Source organism: Portunus trituberculatus, chromosome 38 (genome assembly GCF_017591435.1).
Source record: "Portunus trituberculatus isolate SZX2019 chromosome 38, ASM1759143v1, whole genome shotgun sequence".
Lineage (NCBI taxonomy): Eukaryota > Metazoa > Arthropoda > Malacostraca > Decapoda > Portunidae > Portunus > Portunus trituberculatus.
Window position 1 is genome coordinate 38,271,543 of NC_059292.1, and position 22,500 is coordinate 38,294,042.

The 22,500-nt window shown below is 39.8% G+C and overlaps 2 protein-coding genes across 2 annotated transcripts in view; one reads left to right on the forward strand and one right to left on the reverse strand.

Moving 5' to 3' along the window:
• Positions 1-22,500, reverse strand: part of LOC123514549 (serine/threonine-protein kinase Nek4-like) — a 57,954-nt gene that overhangs the window by 28,326 nt on the left and 7,128 nt on the right. Inside the window, exon 2 of the mRNA XM_045272479.1 lies at positions 13,748-13,836. The gene's annotated coding sequence lies outside the window, so the exon portion shown is untranslated. The remainder of the gene's footprint in view (positions 1-13,747; positions 13,837-22,500) is intronic.
• Positions 266-22,500, forward strand: part of LOC123514552 — an 85,519-nt gene continuing 63,284 nt past the window's right edge. The window contains exons 1-2 of the mRNA XM_045272492.1: positions 266-803; positions 20,042-20,095. Coding sequence (XP_045128427.1) covers positions 764-803; positions 20,042-20,095 — 94 coding nt within the window. The 5' untranslated portion in view covers positions 266-763. The remainder of the gene's footprint in view (positions 804-20,041; positions 20,096-22,500) is intronic.

Genomic DNA, 22,500 nt, shown 5'->3' on the forward strand with positions numbered 1-22,500 from the left:
GAGGAGGAGGAGGAGGAGGAAGGGGACAAAGGGCAGTTCACTATTACGGCATATTGATGATAACATAAAACGTCGGGAGGGATTAGGGACGGAAGAAGGGGATTGGGGGGCGGAAGGGGAGGAAAATAAAACGGAGGTAAGAGGAGGAGGAGGAGGAGGAAGGTGCCAAGGGAGGGGAGTGCCAAAAAAGGGGTTGGTAAGGGAGGGAGGGAGTGGCGAGCTTATAACAGGAGGCAAAACTTGGGAAGGAAAGAGGTGGCGACTGTAGCGGTGTCAGTGCGCTTTGAGCAGTGACAGTGGGAGGTTGTCTGTCGCTCCCGCTCTCGGATCCGCACGTGCCTTCCTCTTTCCCTCTTGTTTATCGCTTCAACGACCCTGACGCACGTAATAAATAAAGGTTTAAGAACTGAGGATAAGAAAGATAAGATAGAACAAAAGGCGAGTGAGATAAGAATGGACATAAATATGAATTAAGATAAACGAAAAGACGCGAAAAAAAAAAGACAACGATTTCCAACTTTTTAAAGAAACTCGATGAGCGAAAACTAGATAACTCCAGTGAGTCAATCTATTAGAAAAGAGACAACCCGTGTGTGTGTGTGTGTGTGTGTGTGTGTGTGTGTGTGTGTGTGTGTGAAGAGGAGGAGGAGGAGGAGTAGGTGAAGAAGGAAGACGAGGGAGGAGGTGGAGGAGGAGGAGGAAGTTACAATAGTGTTATCGTCAGGAGGTGGATCAACAGTGTTCATACTAAGCTGGTGACAGGATGAACGGCGCTTACATCACTGCTGTTCTCTTCTTTAACTGTGAGTATTACCTTATTGTTATCATTATTATTAGTGGTGGTAGTAGTAGTAGTAGTAGTAGTAGTAGTAGTAGTAGTAGTAGTAGTTGTTGTTGTTGTTGTGGTAGAAGTAGTAGAAGTAGTAGTTGTGGTAGAAGTAGTAGTAGTAGTAGTAGTAGTAGTAGTAGTAGTAGTAATAGTAGTAGTAGTAGTAGTTTTAAAATTAACATAATATAACACTGTGTGTGTGTGTGTGTGTGTGTGTGTGTGTGTGTGTGTGTGTGTTGCATGCCTACGTATTTGCCTGCTTGTCTGACTATCTGTTTGCCCACCTTTCTGTCTGTCAGTCTGTCTACCTTTCTGTCTGTTTGTCTATCTATCCGTTTGTCAATCTTTCTATCTATTTGTCCTATCTATTTGTCTGTCAATCTTTCTATCTGTCTGTCTGTCTGTCTCTACCTGTCTGTCTGTCTTCCTGCCTCGACTCTGCTCTGCCCAGCACCAGGCCATCGTGAGTCTGGTAATCACGTTCAGTTCCATGGCACATAAAAGTGACTGTTCTTACCAAGCACAGCGTCATAAAAGTGCGCCAACATGCAAGTAACAAAATGCAAAAAAATAGTAATCTCTTCTTAAACCCGATGGTCCACTGTAGAAAGAGATGAAATTGGAAAAAAGAAAAGAAAAAGACAAATAAATATAAGAATACATAAAACAACCTTTTTTTTATTATGAAAATGAAACAGAGCAAAGTAAATTAATATTCCTACATGCTGATGAATGCAAGAATATATTTTTTCTGATATAATGGAGAGAAAAAAAAAATTAATACTCTCTACGATTAGAAAAAAACAGCAGAGTTAAGGGAGAGGAAAAATTGCAAGGATTCGAATGCATTTATTCATTTATCTATCTATTCTTTTGATCGAACATATTCTAATTTGATGTGGAGGTAAGAGGAATGTGCGAGTGAAAATGTGCATCGATAAGAGGTGATATATAACAACAACAACAACAACAACAACAACAACAACAAATCCACTACAATCACCACCACCACCATCATCAACAACAATAACAACAGAACACCATTCCCACTACCACTACCACCACCACAACTACAACAACACCAGTACTACCACATCAACAACAAAAACACCACCACAATCACCACCACCACCACCAACAACAACAACATCAACAACAAAACACTATTACCACTACCACCACCACCACCACTGCTACTACAACAGCAACAACTAAAACACCACCATCAACACCACTACCACCACCATCACCAACAACAACAACAAAAACACCATTACCACTACCAAAACCACCACCACCACTACTACAACTCCAACACACCATAACCCCAACACAATAACACGGCCACAGCAACAGCAGCAGCAGCAGCGCCATCATAACCACGCCACATGACCGCAGAGTAACTAATAAAGCCAGCTACATTTGTGTCTTCCTCGCTCCGCTGATGACGAGGATAAGGTTGGGGAAGGGAAGGGGGAGGGAGGAGCGACACGCCAACGAGGGAACCAAGGGATTTTGTCTGAGAGAGAACAGAAGGAGGTCGAGGTGAGCGGAGACCAAGGAAACAGAGGAGACTTGAGTGGTGTTACAAGAGATCAAAGAGGAAATTAATGAGATCAAAGAGGAAATAAACAAACCACTGAGTGTTTTAAGCATAACTAAACGATGCTTTTTTTTTTTTTTTGGAAGGTATATGAATGACTGAATAAATGAATAGCGAAGGAAGTGACAAAAAAAAAAAATGGAAATAAATCAACGGAGGAACTGAAGAATAAAGAGAAAACAAAGAATTAATCAGTAAACGAAGAAAATGAGAAAACAAAAATCGACAAAACAGGATAAAAGAACATCAATCGAATAATAGTGATAATAGATAAATAAATAAAATGAATAAATAAGAAAACGAAAGAAAATGAGGGGAAGTAACCAGTGAAACAGAAAGATAATTAAAACAATAAAACAGAAAGTGTAATAAGTAAAAAAAAAATAATAAAAAAATAAGGAATATTAAAGCAAAACCAATAACTAGAAAATAAAAATGTAATGATAACAGGAATAATAATAATAATAACAATAATAATAATAATAATAGTAATAATGATAATAATGATAATAATAGTAATAACAGGGAGGAGGAAACGGAGAAAGCGATTAACGAAAAAAACAGGAAGCAAGTCAGAAATAGAGGATGCATAAAAGGGGACAGGGAAGAGGGAGGGGGGTGACTCTAATGAGGTCAGAGGAAACAAGGAAGGAGGAAAGAAAAAGTTACAGTAATAGAAAAGCAAATAGAAGGAAATGTAAACGGAAGTGAAGAACATTGATGCCAAAAAATGGAGGAGAGAAAAAAGAAAACGAAGACAGAGGAATAAAAAAATGAACAACACACGAAAAGCTAAATTAAATCAACGAAGAAGAGTGAATATGAAAAGCGACGAAACCTGACGCGAAGAGAAATAATGTATTTAGAAAAAGGTACATTGGGATTCAGAAAGGGTACATTTGTATGAGTACATTTATAAGGGTAGAATAAGGGTAACACTATTTCATCACTTTTTGCACCCATTTGTTTTGAGAGTGTACGGATGAATGAATATTTCGCGGGGGCCGTTGACTTAAATTTTAACGAGGAAAAATGAACGGCCGAAGGAGGGAAATGGGACAATGGATGGACGAATAAAGAGAAAATGTCGAGGAGAAGAAGAAAACGGATCAGAAAGAAAAAAAAAAAAGCATAGGAAGTGAAGGAAAGTGTGTTTTATTAAGGGAAATACTGTATGTAAAAATGGCCTAAAACAGAGCTTAGCGTATACTGAAAGAGAGGTTCCAGATATCAGGCTTCTTAATTTGTAGCACGCTGATTAATCCCTCTTTCATTTACCTCTTATTCCTTTACTTCTTTTTTTTTTTTTCCACAACCATGATTCTGGTATCAATATTAACATTTCAACCAACCGTCCAAATTGCTTTAACCTCTTCATGTTCCTTCTGCTTACTAGTTGGTGATTTTATACAGCTTCAGAAACTCATGTGGGGATTAAATTATTGAAGACTGTGGCTATTAATCTTCTGACCTCCATAGACTCTTACTAATGTTAATAAAATGATCTACTCGTACAGAAATCTCAAGGTAAAAATGCGTCACAGTTACTGAAGGAGCTAAGCATTTTGTACCAGCGCCGTTTGACTGTGATCTTGCGGCATCTTCCATTCTATTTATTTACCTTTTAACTGAACCTTTCTATAGTATTTACGACACGTTTTCATAATCACAGGACGCTCCAAAAACATTAATTCTAAATATTGTTCTAAATATTACACTGCTTAGGCATTTAAAAATCAATTCTTTTTATTTCCTTCCTCTTGATTTTGGACGCAAGTGAAGATTATATACGGTGCTTTTAGTGTTTACTTATCTCATATCGCAGAGAAAAGGTTAAATCAAGCAGTCGATCAATAGAAAAAGAGGTGGATCAGCTGTCTGAAGGAGGATTAAGATTTCCTTCCTCTTGATTTCGGACGCATGTGAAGATTATGATCGGTGCTTTTAGTGTTTACTTATCTCATATCGCAGAGAAAAGGTTAAATCAATCAATCGATCAATAGAAAAAGAGGTGGATCAGCTGTGTGAAGGAAGATGTAAGATAGAGAAAGACTAAGCAGAAGTATATAATAATGAAAATACGGAGAAGGATCATCTTAAATCAGTGACTCGGTATAAGATAACGAGACACAAGGTAAAGAGATCTAAGTATGGTATTTAACAGGATTACAGGTCAAATAGAGGCAGGAGGACATCTGATTAAAGATGAGAGAAATGAGAATCGACGAAAATTAATAAAAAAAAAAATTAAAAGTAATTAAAAGTGCGCCATTACAAGTCAAATAAAGGCAAGAGAATATCTGATTAAAGGTAAGAGAACCAACGAAAATTGATAAAAAAAATAAAAAAAATAATTAAAAGTGCGCCATTACAGGTCAAATAGAGGCAGGAGGACATCTGATTAAAGGTAAGAGAAATGAGAACCAACGAAAATTGATTAAAGAAAAAGAAAAATAATTAAAAGTGCGCCATAACAGTCGATAAGCATTCAGTAAAAGGCGACGTTCAAGATGCAGATAGGTGAAGAGCAGAGCAGGAGAGACAGCAACGTAATGGGGAAGAAGAGAAAGAAAGGAGTGGGTCTGATGAGTAGTGGGGAGAATTAGGATGAAATTTAATAGCTGAAAACTAAAAAGAGAGAAAAAAAAATGTGAACTAGCACGAAAGAGAACAAACAGAACAAAAATGTAAATAAGAAAGGAGTGGGTTTGATGAGCAGTGGGGAGCATTAGGATGAAATTTAATAACTGAAAACTAAAGAAAAGAAAAAAAATGAACTAGCACGAATTAAACAAAGAGGACAAAATGTAAATAGCAACGAGTTTATAGTCAGTAACTAAATAATACAAGCAATTAATGAAGTAACAAACTAAATGAGTACCTGTACAATATCTACATAGCCTAAAAATGTAAATAAAGGGAATATAAGTTACACTACATAATACTACATAACACTGTGTAAGATTATCCTTCCTGAGTAGAGTGATGGAGACAACAATAAATGCCTAAACTTCTTCTTCTTCTTCTTCTTCTTCTTTTTCTTCTTCTTCGTCAGCTGCTTATCCTGTCCTTATACGGGATGGCTGTTTATGATGAGTCGCCTCCTAAACAATATCTACATAATCTAAAAAAAATGTAAATAAAGGGAATATAAGCTGCACTACATAATACTACATAACATTGTGTAGATTATCCTTCCCGAGTACAAAGATGGAGACAACAATGTACACTCTTAACCCCTTCAGTATCGTGACACGTTTTCATATTAATTCTGTTTACTATCTGGTGATTTTAAGCAGCTTCAGAAACTTATGTGGGGGGGGATTAAGATAGTGAAGATTCCTGTTGTTAATCTTCTGACCTCCAGAGACCCTTCCGAATGTCAATAAAATCGTTTAATAACACCCAAAACTAATGGTGAAAAATACGTCCCATTACTGAAGGGGTGAAAGAAATACAAGACTAAAAGAAAACAAAGAGAAAGAAAATGAATAAGAATATCGTCGCAGAAACTAAAGGAAAAAAAGAAAAGAAAGAATAAAAGCATACTAATAGAAACATTTTATCGAAGGATAGGGACGCGAGGAGTGGAAGAGGCTCAAGAGAGAGAGAGAGAGAGAGAGAGAGAGAGAGAGAGAGAGAGAGAGAGAGAGAGAGAGAGGAAATGAATTGGAAAAAGAAACGATCCATGAAAAAAAAAACTTTCTGCCGAATACAAATGACGAATGTATAATAAATGTATCAAGTCTATAGAGAGGAAGTTGGCAATTACGAGTATTATGACGTGGTGGTAGGAGTAGTAGTAGTAGTAGTAGTAGTAGTAGTAGTAGTAGTGGTGGTGGTGGTAGTAGTAGTAGTAGTAGTAGTGTAGTAGTGGTAATAGTAGTGGTGATAGTAGTAGTAGTAGTAGTAGTAGTAGTAGTAGTAGTAGTAGTAGTAGTAGTAGTAGTAGTAGTAGTAGTAATAGAAGTAAAAGAAACAATAGAAGTAGTAGTGGTGGTAGTAGTAGTAGTAGTAGTAGTAGTAGTAGTAGTAGTAGTAGTGGTAGTAGTAGTAATAATAGTAGTAGTAGTAGTAGTAGCAGTAGTAGTAATAATAGTTGTAATAGTAGTGGTAGTAGTAGTAATAGTAGTAGTAGTAATAGTAGCAGTAGCAATAGTAGCAGTAGCAGTAGCAGTAGCAGTAGTAACAACAGAACAAGAGAAGAAACAGAAATAGTAACTGTATCATCCATCATCACTATCATCACTCAATCATAACAACAAAACCACTTCAAAACTTCACAATCTGCCACAAGACGCGTAGAATGAACAAGACACAACTCTGCAAGGCGAGTACCATTAATAGACGCGTTACAATACACCCAGCCACTTGACACAACTTAATAATGCTTTAATGACACCTGAGAGCACAACGAAGTGATGCCTTGGTACTGGAAGGGCTAAGGAGGAAGTGAAGAGGAGGACGTATGGAAGGGAAGACAGGCTACCAGATGAGGACTTTACCACAGCTAGTCTCTCTCTCTGTCTCTCTCTCTCTCTCTCGGGTTTGTTCAAGTGACTGCTGCTCAACTGACGGGACGAACACTTGAAGGGAATGAAGTGCACGCTCAACTCATTAATTTCTTGGCTCATTTTTTTTCCCTTTTGTCACTTAATTCACACTTGGGTCATTGCGCCGTGTTGTTAATGATGGTGCTGCTGCTGCTGTTGCTGCTGCTGCTGTTGTTGTTGTAGTAGTAGTAGTAGTAGTAGTAGTAGTAGTAGTAGTAGTAGTTGTTGTTGTTGTTGTTGTTGTTGTTTTTATAAGTATCATTGCCGTCAGCATCATTACTACTACTACTACTACTACTATTACTGCTATTACTACTACTACTACTACTACTACTACTACTACTACTACTACTACTACTACTACTACTACTACTACTACTACTACTACTACTACTACTACTACTACTACTACTACTACTACTACTACTACTACTACTACTACTACTACTACTACTACTACTACTACTACTACTACTACTACTGCTACAACTACTACTGTTCAGCATTTATGAGATCTTATTAAAAGTTAGATAAGTCTCTCTCTCTCTCTCTCTCTCTCTCTCTCTCTCTCTCTCTCTCTCTCTCTCTCTCTCTCTCTCTCTCTCTCCTCCTCCCCCCGTCATAAATGTTGGCTTAACTTCCCTTTGGACAATCTAATATTCTTCCTCCCTGCCTTCCCTTCATGTTCCTCCACTTTTTTTTCTTTCCGAGAATTATCCTCGTTCATCATTCCTTCCTCCTCTCTCCATCATTTACTCATAATATTCTCCCTCCTACTCTTCCTCTCTCTCTCTCTCTCTCTCTCTCTCTCTCTCTCTCTCTCTCTCTCTCTCTCTCTCTCTCTCTCTCTCTCTCTCTCTCTCTCTTCATCCCTTCCCTTTTGTCTTTATCATATTCTCCCTTCACCTTTCCTAATACTTATCTCTCTCTCTCTCTCTCTCTCTCTCTCTCTCTCTCTCTCTCTCCATCCCTTCACTTTTTTGTCTTTATCATTATCCCCCTTCACCTTTTCTACTACTCATTTCCTCCCCCATCACTCTCTCTCTCTCTCTCTCTCTCTCTCTCTCTGCTCACGTGTATATCAATCAGCGAGTCAATCAGTCTCGTAAAGCACCGGCGTGACTATCTATCACTGTCTGTCTGTTTACCTGTCCGTGTGTCTCTCCGTCTGTCCTCAGTAATTACGGGAGTCGCAACATTTCATAATTTCTCTCATTAACTTAACCTTGTTTCGTGTGGGTCATTAGCTTCTGTCCTCTCTCTGTCTGTTGGTCTGTCTATCCGGCCGTCTGTCTGTCTGTTTATCTTGTTCCTGTGTGTGTGTGTGTGTGTGTGTGTGTGTGTGTGTGTGTGTGTGTGTGTGTTTTGTTATCTTGTTTGTTTCTTCTCTCGGATCTATCAACAGACTGACTGACAGATACAGATAAACTAATAGGAAGAGAGAGAAGGTTCATTGTATGTAGTTTCTGAAGATTTAGTCAGTATACTTGCGATATTTGGAACACACACGCACACACACACACACACACACACATACATACACAATCACACACACACACATACACACACACACACACACACACACACACACACAGACAGATATAAATTAGGCGTGTAATTACGTATATATCTTACTCTACCAACACCAGGAAAACAGAAATAAAATCCCCCTAAAAATATTCTGCATTTCCGACTAGACATTTCATTTACCTATTAAGCGTCTCACTCATCTGTCTTCATTATACACACATTTTTTCCTTCCCTCGGCAATATATCAACCCTTTCAGTACTAGGGTGATTTTTCAAACTAGTCGTAGAGTCATCCATTGTTAGTCGTAGGAGAGCAAAAAAAAAAAAAAAATGTTATTATTTGAGCTATAAACATTTTCTTTCCTTCTCCCGGCATCATATTAACTAATTCACAATTCAAGTCAACTTCCAAAACGGTCGTAAAAGTCATCTAGTTTAATTTGGAATGGAATAAATACAAATACAAACGCAGGGCAAGAGGGAAATGTAGTGGATAAGGTGATCGGGCAGACGTCCACGTGTAGGTTCAAATCCCACCACATACCACTTTAAAGCTATGCCATTTGTTTGTCTCGAGTAGTTTAAAGTTACCTACATTTCACCGTGATACCCAGGTTCTAGCCAGGTTCTAGGTTGTTACACCAAAGATGTGCTTGGGTGGTAATATGGGCCGTAATATGGGTACCACTATAAATAAAATTGCTTGCGCCATTAATGGGCGGAAGCTTAACAGCGCTTCCCACATATACTCTTCAAGTGTACCTACAGGAGCTATAGACCATAACATGAAAAAAAAAGAAACTCTCCTTAACCCCTTCAGAAACTTTCGTGGGGATGAAAACAGTGAAGACTCTGGCCATTCATTAACATTCTGACCTCCATAGACCCTTGCTAATTTGATAAATTTGTCTAACCATACCCAAAACTAACAGTAAAAACGCGTCCCAGTACTGAAGAGATTAACCACAATGAAACTCCCATAACGGTACAAAGAAAGGGATGAAACTGAGGTCGTGTCACTGAAAGGCGTAAATAATTCGATCAACACCAAGAGGAACATACAGTAAATAACAACCGAGGCCTGAGCTGACACACGACTCCCAGCGAGGCGATGGATGGATGAGTCTTGCTTGTAAATGTGCCACACGAATTTTTCACCCGAGTGTTGACAGTGAACGTGAAAAACATGGGGCTGGGTTTCATATTGGAGGGGACGGTACGACTGGTACGAATAGCAACGACCCGCGACTTGACCTGGAGGAGGAGGAGGAGGAGGAGGAGGAGGAGGAGGAGGAGGAGGAGGAGGAGGAGGAGGAGGAGGAGGAGGAGGAGGAGGAGGAGGAGGAGGAGGAAGAGAGGGGTTAGGAGGAGGATGAGGAGGAGAAAGAGGAGGAGGAGCAAGAGGAGGAGGAAGAGGAGGAAGGAAAACAAGAGAATTCGTCACTACCTCCTGCGTATTTGTTTGTTTGTAGGCCTATAGAAGCTCCTTGTGGGAATTTGCCTGGCTTTTCTACGTTGTGTGTGTGTGTGTGTGTGTGTGTGTGTGTGTGTGTGTGTGTGTGTGTGTTAGAAGAGCATGTCCACACTATGAACTCAGCGATGGTATGATCAATAGAAGGGCAAAAATTAAATAAATTCAAAGTTTTATGGCTCGTGAATTTTTACCTTTAACCTTTCACTTCTATTCTACCGAAAATATATTCCATGCATCCAGACGCGCAGTTTTTAAAGACGCCTACGGGAGGAGCTCACCGGGTCACGCAGGGATGGACACCGGGACGGGGCGGGAGACGAGCGAGTAGTGTCCTGAATGTCTGAGTGTCTGAGTGTCTCTTGGCTCTTGTTTTATGAGAGTCCATCAGTACCTAAAGACAACATTTCATAAAACTCAGACTGCTTTCTCTCTCTCTCTCTCTCTCTCTCTCTCTCTCTCTCTCTCTCTCTCTCTCTCTCCGTCAGCCACTTCTAACGAGTTCTATTGAAAGTCATGCTTTTATTGGTGTTTTCATGATTCTGGTGGTGGTTGATAAGGATTCTATATCATTAATGACAAGAAAAACATTGATGATAATCCAACTAGTTTACTGATTCTGCTCTCTCTCTCTCTCTCTCTCTCTCTCTCTCTCTCTCTCTCTCTCTCTCTCTCTCTCTCTCTCTCTCTCTCTCGGTATCTTATCTCTACAAATCTTAAAGGACTTTATATAAAGTTGCATTTTCATGAGCGCTTCCACTGATAAGGATATTGAAAAAGTCGATGGAAATCCAAAATAACATCTTTCTCCGTTATTTTATCTGAAATACTTTTAACGGGACCTATTGAAAGTTGTGTTTTCATGGATCTTTTCATGACTGTAGTTTGCTGAGTACTCACATCATTCGTAGGGAAGGAAAACACTGATGACAATCCGGCCAATCATCTCTGTGGGGTTTCAAAACAGTACTTACGAGGGCACACACAGTTTCAAAATACGATCCATTGGTGTGTCGAGAGGTGCCAATGGACGGCGTGATGAGGTGTGTGTATTGGTGTGTGTCTACTGTACTTCAGGTGAGCTAGGGTTTTCATGCCGACTGAATAGGCCATGAATAGGCTGTGAATAGGCTGTGAATGGGCTGTAAATGTAGGCGTATGAGAAGGTGACACTGCGACGCTGCTTCTATCACCGAATCTTGTATGACTTACTGCGCAGAACACGCTAACACTACACGCTGAATAAGTCATAGTCAGAAGTCACCTTTACCTCCTACATTCACGTTCTGTTGTAGCACGCGTATCAATGTGGCTTTACGTAACTTCCACTGTCCTCTATGTCGTCTCCCACTCTCAAGTCCCGTAATGAGGTACCAGTCCAGTAACAAAACCCAAGAAAAGAGTTTCTAAGACAGCTTTGAGAAAGACGGCTAAACACATTGGTGATGAGCGGAATGTGTTGATGTTACTCGACTGCTAACCAAGATGAAGATTATGACTAAAACCTATTATAACTATCAAAAGTGAGAGGAAAGAAGAAATATGAAGGAAGGAAAAAATAAATGTATAAATGCAGGAATGAGTGGAGTATTAATAGTTGAATGAATAAAGTAGTGAATAAATGATAACTGAAGAGAAGGGTGGAAATAAAAAGTGAATGAAAGAAAGAAAGGAATTTAGTGGAATGTGAAAAATACTAATAAATGAAGGAATGCAAAATCAATGAATAAGGGAGTGAATAAAGACTGAATGAAAGGAGAGACGACAATGAAAAGAGAATGAAAAGGAATAAGAAAAAAATAAGACTATTAACTGCATGAATGAAAAAAATAGTAAAAGAAAGAAAGGATGAAAAATAAAGAAAGTAATGAACACCAAGAAAGAAAGGCGAGAAAGATCAATAGAGGGAGAAAGAAAGCAAGGCTGGACGGTGAGGAAGAAAAGAGGAAAAAAAGAGAGAGAAAGAGAGAAAAGAGGAAAGAATACCTGTGTTTGTGTGTACCAGAGAGAGAGAGAGAGAGAGAGAGAGAGAGAGAGAGAGAGAGAGAGAGAGAGAGACTGACTATGCCCTTAACTTATCGACATGTAAAACGCCAAACATCAAACACACTCACGCATATTCACTCACACCTCTCTTTAATCCCCTCACTATTTTTCCTCCCCCTTTCTCTCCTCTTCCCTCCAGTCCCTCCCCGTCCTTACAAACATACTTCCACCCTTAACTTAGCCCACTTTTCTCTCCTGTTCTCTTCTCCTCCTCCTTCTCCTCCTCCTCCTCCTGTCGGTGCTGCTGCTTGGTGTTCGCTCGCCGTCAAAGGGTCGGTCTTTCTGTTTATCGATGAGTGACAGACAGTTTGCAATCAGTCAACAGTATCCGCGGGCACCACTTGATGGCTTAATTCATTTGAAATACCCCCAATCTTCCCCAACCCCCTTCCCTCTCTCTCTTTATCTCTCTCTCTCTCTCCCCGCCGTGTCACAAGCGCCGTTTGATGTGCGTAGTGGCAGGAGTGGTGTGAAGTGCTAAGGGTTGGCAAGGACGCTTTTTCGTAGGTATACGGTTAATGATGATGATGATGGTGGTGGTGGTGGTGGTGGTGGTGGTGGTGGTGGTGGTGATAACAATAACAATTTTTATGGAGTTAATGGTGATGCTAGTCATGGTTGTGGTGATAATGATGATGGTGTTGTTATTGTTATGATGATGATGATAATGATAAAGATAACACCATAAACAACAGCGATAACAACTACAACAACATCATCACTAAATATAACAACAAAACCTTCGCAAACACGAGATTCTTTCAATTTCATTCTCGTCTCTGTCAGTATTAGTGTCGCGTAAAGATTACCTCTTATCCATCCACTTACACAGCACCCATTGTCATTTTCACACAGACGAGACTGAACTAGAAGACAAAAAAAACTGAAAGGAGACGGAAAACACACACACATACACACACACACACACACACACACACACACACACACACACACACACAAAACGAGCTGAATTGCCGAAGTTGAAGTGAAAAAAGTTCCAAAGGTATTAGCGAGTTTAATTTCAAATGTGTCTTGGTAATTCCTCTCAAGAAGCAGCTTAGTTGGAGGAAACGAGAAACACAGCAATAGGCAGACAGTTCAGGAGTTTGGCAGTGGGAAGAGATGAGAGTGAAGATGCTGGTTAACACTTGAATTAATGAAGTGGACAGAAGGGGGAGGTTAAGTAGAAAGCCTTGTTCAGAGAGAGCGCGGGAGGGGAGCAAGAGGCAGACAGTAAGCAAGTTCAAAAGAGCAGTAGCCATGAAAATAACCGGTAAAGGAGAGTGAGAGAATGAAGACAGTCAGTTACAGGAAGGGTGTTGGTGAAACGAAAACTCTTTATTCCACTTTGTTTGATGAGGTTGGGTGGGAGTCACTCGTTCCTCTACAATGTATGGAAGCCAAACTCAATATTACAGGAACGGTAGAGATGGAATATTAGAATTATTAAGTGTTGGAGAGAGAGAGAGAGAGAGAGAGAGAGAGAGAGAGAGAGAGAGAGAGAGAGAGAGAGATGCACTGACACGGCAACCATCTGACAACCTGACTGTTTTTAAGAAGAGAAGACAATATGGAAATTTCGGGGTGAGATTTTCAGAAAAAGCTAGGACAGAGATTACTAGTACACCTGCACATACCTGCGTCACAGCCACGGAGGGAACCCACGCACGCTATATGGGATGCGTTCCAACCAGTGGGCCGAGAATTGGACGTACCGTATTTTAAGCTGATGTGTGCCGGGATGCATGTGTGTGTGTGTGCTTGCCGGCGCTGTGGTAAAGATGTTCCTACGGGTGACGCTCGCCTGAAATCACACGAAATATTAAAAAAGCCGAGTGGAAATTTAAACGCCGCATGAATAGTCCAGGGTGTAAAAGCATAAAGGAAACATGTGCGCGGTTCATATTTTTGTGTGAAGGAAATCAATACCGACATTGGAGGAAAACAAGGAGGGGGAAAAATGGTTCCAGTGAAGGAAATGTGATGTAGGAAGTTACAGACACCACACATGCAGACTGGCAGAGAGAGAGAGAGAGAGAGAGAGAGAGAGAGAGAGAGAGAGAGAGAGAGAGAGAGAGAGAGAGAGTGTAGATGGCGATAACGATGGTGACGATCATGGCTGTAACGCTGATGATGACGATGATGGTTTACTACTATTATTATTATTATTATTATTATTATTATTATTATTATTATTGTTGTTATTACTGTCATTATTTTTACTATTATTGTTATCATCATCATCATAACCACCATCATTATCATTATTTAGTAGCTATTACATCATCAAAAGCAACAACAACAACAACAACAACTACTACTACTACTACTACTACTACTACTACTACTACTACTACAACAACAACAACAACTACTACTACTACTACTACTACAACAACAACAACAACAACTACTATTACTACTACTACTACTACTACTACTACATCATCAACAACAACAACGACAACAACAACAACAACTACTATTACTATTACTACCACAACATCTACTATATACTACTACTACTACTACTACTACTACTACTACTACTACTACTACTACTACTACTACTACTACTACTAGTACTACTACTACTACTACTACTACTTCTATTACTACTTCTAAAACTACCAAGTTCTGTTAGATGCGAGTAGGAGACACATCAAAGGCACCTTGGAAACCTTTTGTCAGCTCTCTCTCTCTCTCTCTCTCTCTCTCTCTCTCTCTCTCTCTCTCTCTCTCTCTCTCTCTCTCTCACTCTATTTGTGCTACCGTAGTGGATCGATATAAACTAGAGAGAGAGAGGGAGAGAGAGAGAGAGAGAGAGAGAGAGAGAGAGAGAGAGAGAGAGAGAGAGAGAGAGAGAGAAAAGAGAGAGAGAAAGAGAGGTTTAGTGAGTCAGTGGGACAGTCCGGATAATGGCATACAGTCTACTGAAGAGAGGCAATGCTCACTCCAGGGTTTGCGCTAACTTGATAAAAAATGGATCCGGATAATTGGGTTGTGGTGCAAAATGTAATTAATGACATTAGCAAGATGCGTCAGGGGGGTTCGCTCTCTCTCTCTCTCTCTCTCTCTCTCTCTCTCTTAGCGGGTCGTGCGTGAAATGTCTATGATCGTAAATAAACATGCAAATAGTATCCCATTAACACTCAAATAACACCCAAAGTAATTAATTCCTTTGTAACACCTAAGTACCAACACAAATAACGCTCTTCTCTTAGCAATACCTCCAGCAACACTTGGGTAACGTCTCATTAATCCCTTCAGTGCTGGGACGCATTTTTACCATGAGTTTTGGATATGATTAGACGATTTTATTGATATTAGGAAGGGTCTATGAAGGTCAGGAGATTAATAGGCAGAATCTTCACTATTTTAATCCCCCCTAAGTTTCTGAAGCTGTATAAAATCATCAAATAATAAGCAGAATGAATATAGAATCTCGTCATGGTACAGAAGGAGTTACCACCACTGTAACACTCTCTAACTAGCATTTGAAGTAACACTCAAAGTATGATTAGACGATTTTAGTGACATTAGGAAGGGTATATGGAGGTCAGAAGATTAATAGCCTGTCTTCACTATTTCAATCACCCCACATAAGTTTCTGAAGCTGTATAAAATCATCAAATAGTAAACAGAATGAATATGGAAACGCGTCATGGTACAGAAGGGGTTAACACGACTGTAACACTCTCTAACTAGCATTTGAAGTAACACTCAAAGTATGATTAGACGATTTTAGTGACATTAGGAAGGGTCTATGGAGGTCTGAAGATTAATAGCCGGAGTCTTCACTATCTTAATCCTTACATGAGTTTCTGAAGCTGTATAAAATGATCAAATAATAAGCAGAATGAATATGGAAACGCGTCATGGTACAGAAGGGGTTAGCACCACTGTAATACTCTCTAACTTTGGCTGACGTTTTCCCCTTTGTAGAGACTCAAGTGGCCCTTTTTTTTTTTTTTTTTTTCTTTTGCCCTTGGCTGGCTCTCTTCCCTTCATAAAAATAAAATAACTAGCATTTGAAGTAATACCCAAAGTAATCACTAAGTAAATAATACAAGAAACACTCAAGTACCACTCCTTGTAAAGTTTCAGTAACAAACAAAACGTGTAATTTCAAAGTAAAACCGAAGCAACACGTAAAAATGACAACATCCTGACTCATTTACTGGTATATGAGACACGTTTTCTTAATCACTAACAGCTTTGGAGCCTTTTCTTCTTGCTACATCCACCTTCACACTTCATATTAGTCTAGAAATTGTAAAATGCATACCCTTTCTCCTCTTTCCTTCTTGTGAGTGCTGACACGCAAAAATGACATCCTGACTCATTTACTGGTATTTGAGACACGTTTTCTTAATCACTAACCGCTTTGGAGCCTTTTCTTATCGTGCTACATCCATCCTCAGACTTTCTAATCGGCTAGAAATTTTAAAATGCATTCTCTTTCCTTTCCTTCTTGTGAATGCTGATAGAGATTTTATACGATACTTTTTAGCGTTGTGAATTGTTACATATCGCTGTGAAACGAGAAATTTAGTCGCGCATTTCATAAACAGAGGAACGCAAACACGTCTTCGATACCTTCTGAATCATAACAAAAAGGAAAAGCAACTCACATCGACACAATGCTAAAATTTACATGAAGTGGTGCTAGTCGGTGAGCTACAATCTGAATTCCGCTGCGCTCCACCACACAAAAGTCTGACATGGCACTTACCGACCTGAGGACACGCTGACACGATAACACTCCCAGTGGCCGATGTTCTGAACTATTTGTTTCCTTTTAAAGTATTCACACTTTACTTGTTGAAATGTCCAGTCAACTCACACTATATACTGACTTAAATCCTTTGCTATTTGTACGGAGTCAGACTTATTTTTCATTTATTCGCTTACTTATATGTGATTGTTGTAAACAGACACAGTGATTAAGTGTAATTCAATGTGATTACATGTTATTTTGTGGACTACAATAAGTATGTTCTAAGGACTCGTCTTTTGGGTATGGTATGTCACTTTATTACATACAAATCAGTGTTAATTTGTAAATATTATCCTATAGTCAATATTTACGTATGTATGGCTCGATCTGTCTGTCTGCCTATCTATCTAGCTATCTATACATTTATAATTCAGTACACTGTGAATAGAGCTTCGGGTAAGAATATAAAGTTAGTTTGCAACATACTTTTGAAGACTGCCAGACATCACCTAATCAGAGAATGAGTGTTGCCTAGAAGCAGTGTTACCATCTACGCGTGTCTTTTTAGAGGAGGAACAACTACATATCAGACTGCGTTCAGCTACAACAATTTCTTTCCTTGGGGTCAACGCAAATAAAGAAGTAACATTATGGAAGTGTTAGTATTTCAGCAAGACTTCTTCGCCTCCCCAGATACCACGTGTGCAAGTCGTGGTTGTAGAAGTGGTTGTAAGTATTGGTCCAGGCCATGTCAGTGTAGGAGAAATGAGAAAGTATTTTTTTTTTCTTGGGGTCAACACAGATAAAAAAAAGTAACATCAACTCGCCTCCCGAGATACCACGTGTGTAAGTAGTGGTTGTAAAAGTGGTAGTGAGTATTGGTCCAGGTCATGTCAGTGTAGGAGAGATGCGAAAGTATTTTTTTTTTCCTTGGGGTCAACACAAATATAGAAGTAGCATTATGAACGTGGTAGTGTTTCAGCAAGACTTCTTCGCCTCCCCCAAACACCACATGCGAGTAATGGTTGTTGAAGTATTGATTGGTCCAGGTCATGTCAGTGTAGGAGAAATGCGAAAGCAGTTTTTTTTTTTCTTGGGGTCAACACAAATATAGAAGTAACATTACGAACGTGTTAGTGGTTGTTGAAATGGTAGTGAGTATTGGTCCAGGTCGTGTCAGTGTAGGAGAAATGCGAAAGTAATGTTAACAAAAGTAATCAGCAAGTAAAAGTAATCCAGAAGTAGTTTTCAAATGGAAGGTAATGTGGAAAGAATTCTGAAGTAACAAGATGATAATAGTAATAGAAAATGTTTGAGTTATTTCATTTTCACACCAAGGGGGAAAAAAAAATGTCTGAAAAAAATATAACAAAAAAGTCTCACTGAAGGCGCCAGTTCCTAATGAGTGCAAGAAAAAGTGTCTTAAAGTAAAGCTGAAAAACTGGTGAAGAAATGTAATAATAATGTGGAGATAAATTGGAAGTAATGGACAAGAGAGTGATGATAAGATAATAATGAAATGATATGGAAGTAGTGTTTAGGTATATGATGATGACATGATGCTGTAGTAAAGTAAGGTTAATGATGAAGTAATGATCAAGTCGAGGCAAGATAGAAAAGAATCCTAAGAGCCTCCGGACACTAAGCAAAATTTCCATAGAGCTTCTGCCAGGCGCAAAGAAACTGAGGTAAGGTAGAAAAGAATCTTAAGGGCCTATGAACACTAGGCAAAATTTCCATAGAGCTTCGGTCAGGCGCAAAGAAACTGAGGTAAGGTAGAAAAGAATCTTAAGGGCCTATGAACACTAGGCAAAATTTCCATAGAGCTTCGGTCAGGCGCAAAGAAACTGAGGTAAGGTAGAAAAGAATCTTAAGGGCCTATGAACACTAGGCAGAATTTCCATAGAGCTTCGACCAGACGCACGGAAATTCTACCAAATGTGATAGACCCTCACAATAAGATAAGTGTTACGTGGAAGTCACATCAATACAACTTACAGCAAAGATCCAGTGTTGATTACAGAAGTGACTGCTAACTCCTACCTATCATAACACATCATTTAACACCTACAAAACATTCATTACTTGTTTTCATTTGATAGATTGAGAAAACACACAAAAAAGGATAACGATTGTAGTAGTAGTAGTAGTAGTAGTAGTAGTAGTAGTAGTAGTAGTAGTAGTAGTAGTAGTAGTAGTAGTAGTAGTAGTAGTAGCAGCAGCAGTAGTAGTAGTTGCAAAGTAGACGTATTTATATTCTCCTATGTTGAGTTACTTCACCCTGCCGATAAAGAGAGACGGATAAGACGTTGAGATTCAGACAAAGACAGGTAGATTGTGCCCACCTTTCTCTAATTATTGACAACACAAAAGAGAAGGCAGACATCTCCCCTGTATCCATTGTCCCGTCTCTCTCTCTCTCTCTCTCTCTCTCTCTCTCTCTCTCTCTCTCTCTCTCTCTCTCTCTCTCTCTCTCTCTCTCTCTCTTATAAATTCAGAACCTCAAGAGAAGAGAGATTTTTTAATTAACTCAATAATAGGAACCTAAAAAACAAACATCACGTATTATTTGAATGTGAAATAAAATAAAACGTGTGGTAAAGTTTTATTTGAATCAACCTGAGATCTGTACAATTATTTCAGGACATGTAAATAAAATCGATGGAAAAAATGAATTAAATGTTCCCTCTAGTGATTGATTGCCCCGTATAAGCCTGACGACGTATAAGCCTGACGAATTCCAGAAGCTTCTCTTATTTCTCTTATGTTCTTGTGCTCCTACAGTATAAAGTGGAATAGTTGTCTCTAGTGCGTATAAAAAATGTTCCAGTCCTTCATGCTGGTAGTTTCAGTAATGTGTTATAATGTATGTATGTTGCGTACAGAGACTCGGCTACATACTTTTTAAAAACTCTGAACATAATAATGATAATACGCTCTCTCTCTCTCTCTCTCTCTCTCTCTCTCTCTCTCTCTCTCTCTCTCTCTCTCTCTCTCTCTCTCTCTCTCTTTCAAGCGCCCGCCCTTCTCCAAATATTTGCCCACAAACGTCCTATTATTTGCTGGAATTTTCCTGCTTTGTTGTTATAATTGATGTTAGTAGTAGTAGTATCAGTAGTAGTAGTAGTAGTAGTAGTAGTAGTAGTAGTAGTAGTAGTAGTAGTAGTAGTAGTAGTAGTAGTGGTGTAATAATAATAATTATTAATATCACCACCACCATCATCATCATCATCATCAGTCGCCACCACCATCACCATCACTACAGTAACCATTCACTCTTCTCCCACAGATCACGTCAGCTGCTGCGATCCTGCCCAGGGGTACTCCCGCCTCTCCCCTAGAGGTGAGCCCACCCTGTGATACTCCTAAATTTCCCCTCACCTCACCTCCTCTCTCTTATGTGTCTGCTCCCCACACATTGCTGGTCTCCCCGTCAGTTCATCCTTGTCTCTTTCCTTCCTGCGTCAAGTCTTTACGCTAACCTTATTTCCTAATAGGGCTACGTGACTATAAGAGTAAGTGTCTCTAGTATCTACTTTTGTCACTTGGCCTTGGTGGAGAAAGTTAATGGAGTGTCTGAACCAAGCTGTGTCAAAGTGTGAGCCCAAATTCATCAGTGTCTTTGAGAGTTATTCCCGGAAAGCGATACAACACGATCTCTGAAACCCATTAGTCTCCTTCCCCTCAGTCAATTCCTTACACATTCTCTACATTCCCTCAGGTTTCCCTTCTGTTCCCTTTGCATGTACATAGGCATACCTACACACATGCATACACGTATACTTAACTACTTATCCACAAACTACTAAATATACGACACCCATTAGTTGTTACTGATAGTCCTGCTTATTCTGTTTGTTGCAATAGAGAGGAGTTGTCCCCTTCCTACGAAAATGTCCAGGTTTGCTATACTACATGGTGGGTGGGGAGGAGCCTTCGCCTCTAATTATCCTACATCTCTCACTCTGGACAGTATGGCTTATCACTAACGGTCTTCTAAGGTCTAACAGATATACAGACCATTTGCTTCTCCTGTATCTTCTATGACATCACACACACACACACACACACACACACACACACACACACACACACACACACACACAGGCAAGAGACACAATCCATCACCTCGTTTTCACATTTCTTTTTTACATTTTTTCTTCATTGTTTTTCTCCTCAGATCAGATGAGACTCGCTGATCAGACTGCTTACGTAACACTTCCCGGATCAGAGTGCGACCTCATCTCTCTCTCTCTCTCTCTCTCTCTCTCTCTCTCTCTCTCTCTCTCTCTCTCTCTCTCTTCCTCCCTTAAAACCGATAATGCTAAGATGGATTTTTCCCCCTTTCTCATTAAGCCCTTTCGTATAAAAGATTCCACAAAAGAGTTCACTGCTGCTACTACTACTACTACTACTACTACTACTACTACTACTACTACTACTACTACTACTACTACTACTATCACAACCCCCACCACCATAACAACAACAAAAATCAATACTATAAGAGAACTTTTTCCTTTTTATGCCTCACCAGTTTATAATAATTCCATGAGTTTCCAGTGTTCTTCTTTTACGCTCCTTTTAAGTTCCCAAAAGACTTAGGATCATCCAGTGGCTCCCTCTGAGGCGTAACTCTGCCTCCTTTTAACCCTAAACGAAACATTTACACCCAACACACAGACAGGCACGAACATCCCTCAATAAAAAAAGATGAGTATAAAAAAAAATCCACGTTGCAACATTATCGCATTCCACATCCACTCCTCCACCGCAGACTGCACTAATCTGGTCTTTCTGCTTCACTGGATAAGTATAAAGCTTACACGAACATTACAGGAGAGGAGGGAGATTATCAGGGGCCGCCGCTGAGTGTAATAGAATGACAAACGCCCGCAGCTCAAGTCATGTAGTAGTAATCTTAAGAGTAAACAGAGAGCTTAAGAGAGCGCGGTTCATCTCTTCCTTACTCTCCTCCTCTTTCTCTCTGCCCCAAACTCAATATTTTACTTTGTTACGGGTCTCTTTATATACAGGAAAGGAGGAATGGGATTATCTCGGTTATTGTGGGTGGTAAAATCTGAAGGAAGGGAGGAAAGGAAGGCCATCACTAGAAGACTCCAGGAAAAAGAGTGATGACGCGCCGCGAGGAGAGAAGGCTGATGTCACTTGTGTGGTTTTGTGTGGGGAATGTTAGTGTGAAGGAGGCGGGGGAGCTGAGGCTGTCCTGGCACTGTGGTGGGAAAAATGCTTGTTGAGTGAGACGCGCTGCTAAAGAGAGAGAGAGAGAGAGAGAGAGAGAGAGAGAGAGAGAGAGAGAGAGAGAGAGAGAGAGAGAGAGATTGTTATGAAGTAGTAATGATGCTGATGCTTATATCACAAAGCGTCGAGACAGCAAAGGACAGATAAGAAATATGGGAGACGAGAGGTTGTGATGACTCAGAGTTGGCGGAGATGACCCTCTTTATTTCTATGGCGGGACATTACTGAGGGACACAAGAAAGTCTGCCGGGGCGAGGTGGAGAGCTGTCTTCACCTCTGATCTGACGGCACGCTGAACGTTACGGCAAATATCAGGATGCTCAAAACATTCACCACGCTCTGAAACTTGCAATGAGTGTGATACAGCGCTACAGATTCCCCCATTATCACACACACCGTTCGTGGGTGAGTGAAAGGTTGCTTGAGACGATAACATAAGTAATGATTGTAGTTTCGTTAATTTTACCTAATACACAATCACATTCA